The 642-nt window shown below is 55.9% G+C and overlaps 1 protein-coding gene across 1 annotated transcript in view; it reads right to left on the bottom strand.

The window, feature by feature from the left end:
* Nucleotides 1-598, bottom strand: part of EMH_0003710 (uncharacterized protein) — a gene marked incomplete at both ends in the record, with an annotated part of 1,999 nt that extends 1,401 nt beyond the window's left edge. The window contains one exon of the mRNA XM_013496495.1: nt 3-598. Coding sequence (XP_013351949.1) covers nt 3-598 — 596 coding nt within the window. The remainder of the gene's footprint in view (nt 1-2) is intronic.
* Between the last annotated feature and the right edge of the window lie 44 nt (nt 599-642).

Below are 642 nucleotides of genomic sequence, written 5' to 3'. Positions count from 1 at the left end.
GCTGCTGCTGCTGCTGCTGCTGCTGTTGCTGCTGCTGTTGCTGTTGGAGGTGCTGGCTGGGGATGATGCAGATAGCAGCAGCAGCAGCAGCAGCTGCTGCTGCTGCTGCTGCAGTAGGGGCAGGGGAATGAGGAGCAGCAGCAACAGCAACAGCAGCAGCAGCAATACTACGACCGGAAGCAGCAGCAACAGAAGCAGCCGCACCAACAACCTCACCAACAGCAGCAGCAGCAACTACACATGCAGCAGCAGCAGCAACAGAAGCAACAGCATAATAATAATAATAATCAGCAGCAGCACTAGCAGCAGCAGCAGCAACACCACCACCACCACGCCAGCAACCACCACTACCACCAGCACCACCCCCAGCAGCCCCATCAGCAGCAGTACCATCAGCAGCAGCAATAACAGCAGCAGCAATCTCAGCAGCAGCAATCTCAGCAGCAACAATCTCAGCAGCAGCAGCAGCACCATCAGCAGCAGCAATCGCAGCAGCAGCAGCAGCAGCAGCAGCAGCAGCAGCTGACTCCTTTGTCTGCAACAGTAAGAGTGAGTTCTTTCTCAAAGAGGCCCAAAGCAAACTTCCTCTCCAGCTCATCCTTCGCTCCGTACAAGTTATACCAGCTCACACCTGCTGCTGCT

The sequence above is a fragment of the Eimeria mitis genome, genomic scaffold (genome assembly GCF_000499745.2).
Source record: "Eimeria mitis Houghton genomic scaffold, Emh_scaff214, whole genome shotgun sequence".
Lineage (NCBI taxonomy): Eukaryota > Apicomplexa > Conoidasida > Eucoccidiorida > Eimeriidae > Eimeria > Eimeria mitis.
Note: the sequence above shows the minus strand (reverse complement) of the source record. Positions and strands in the feature narration are given on the sequence as shown.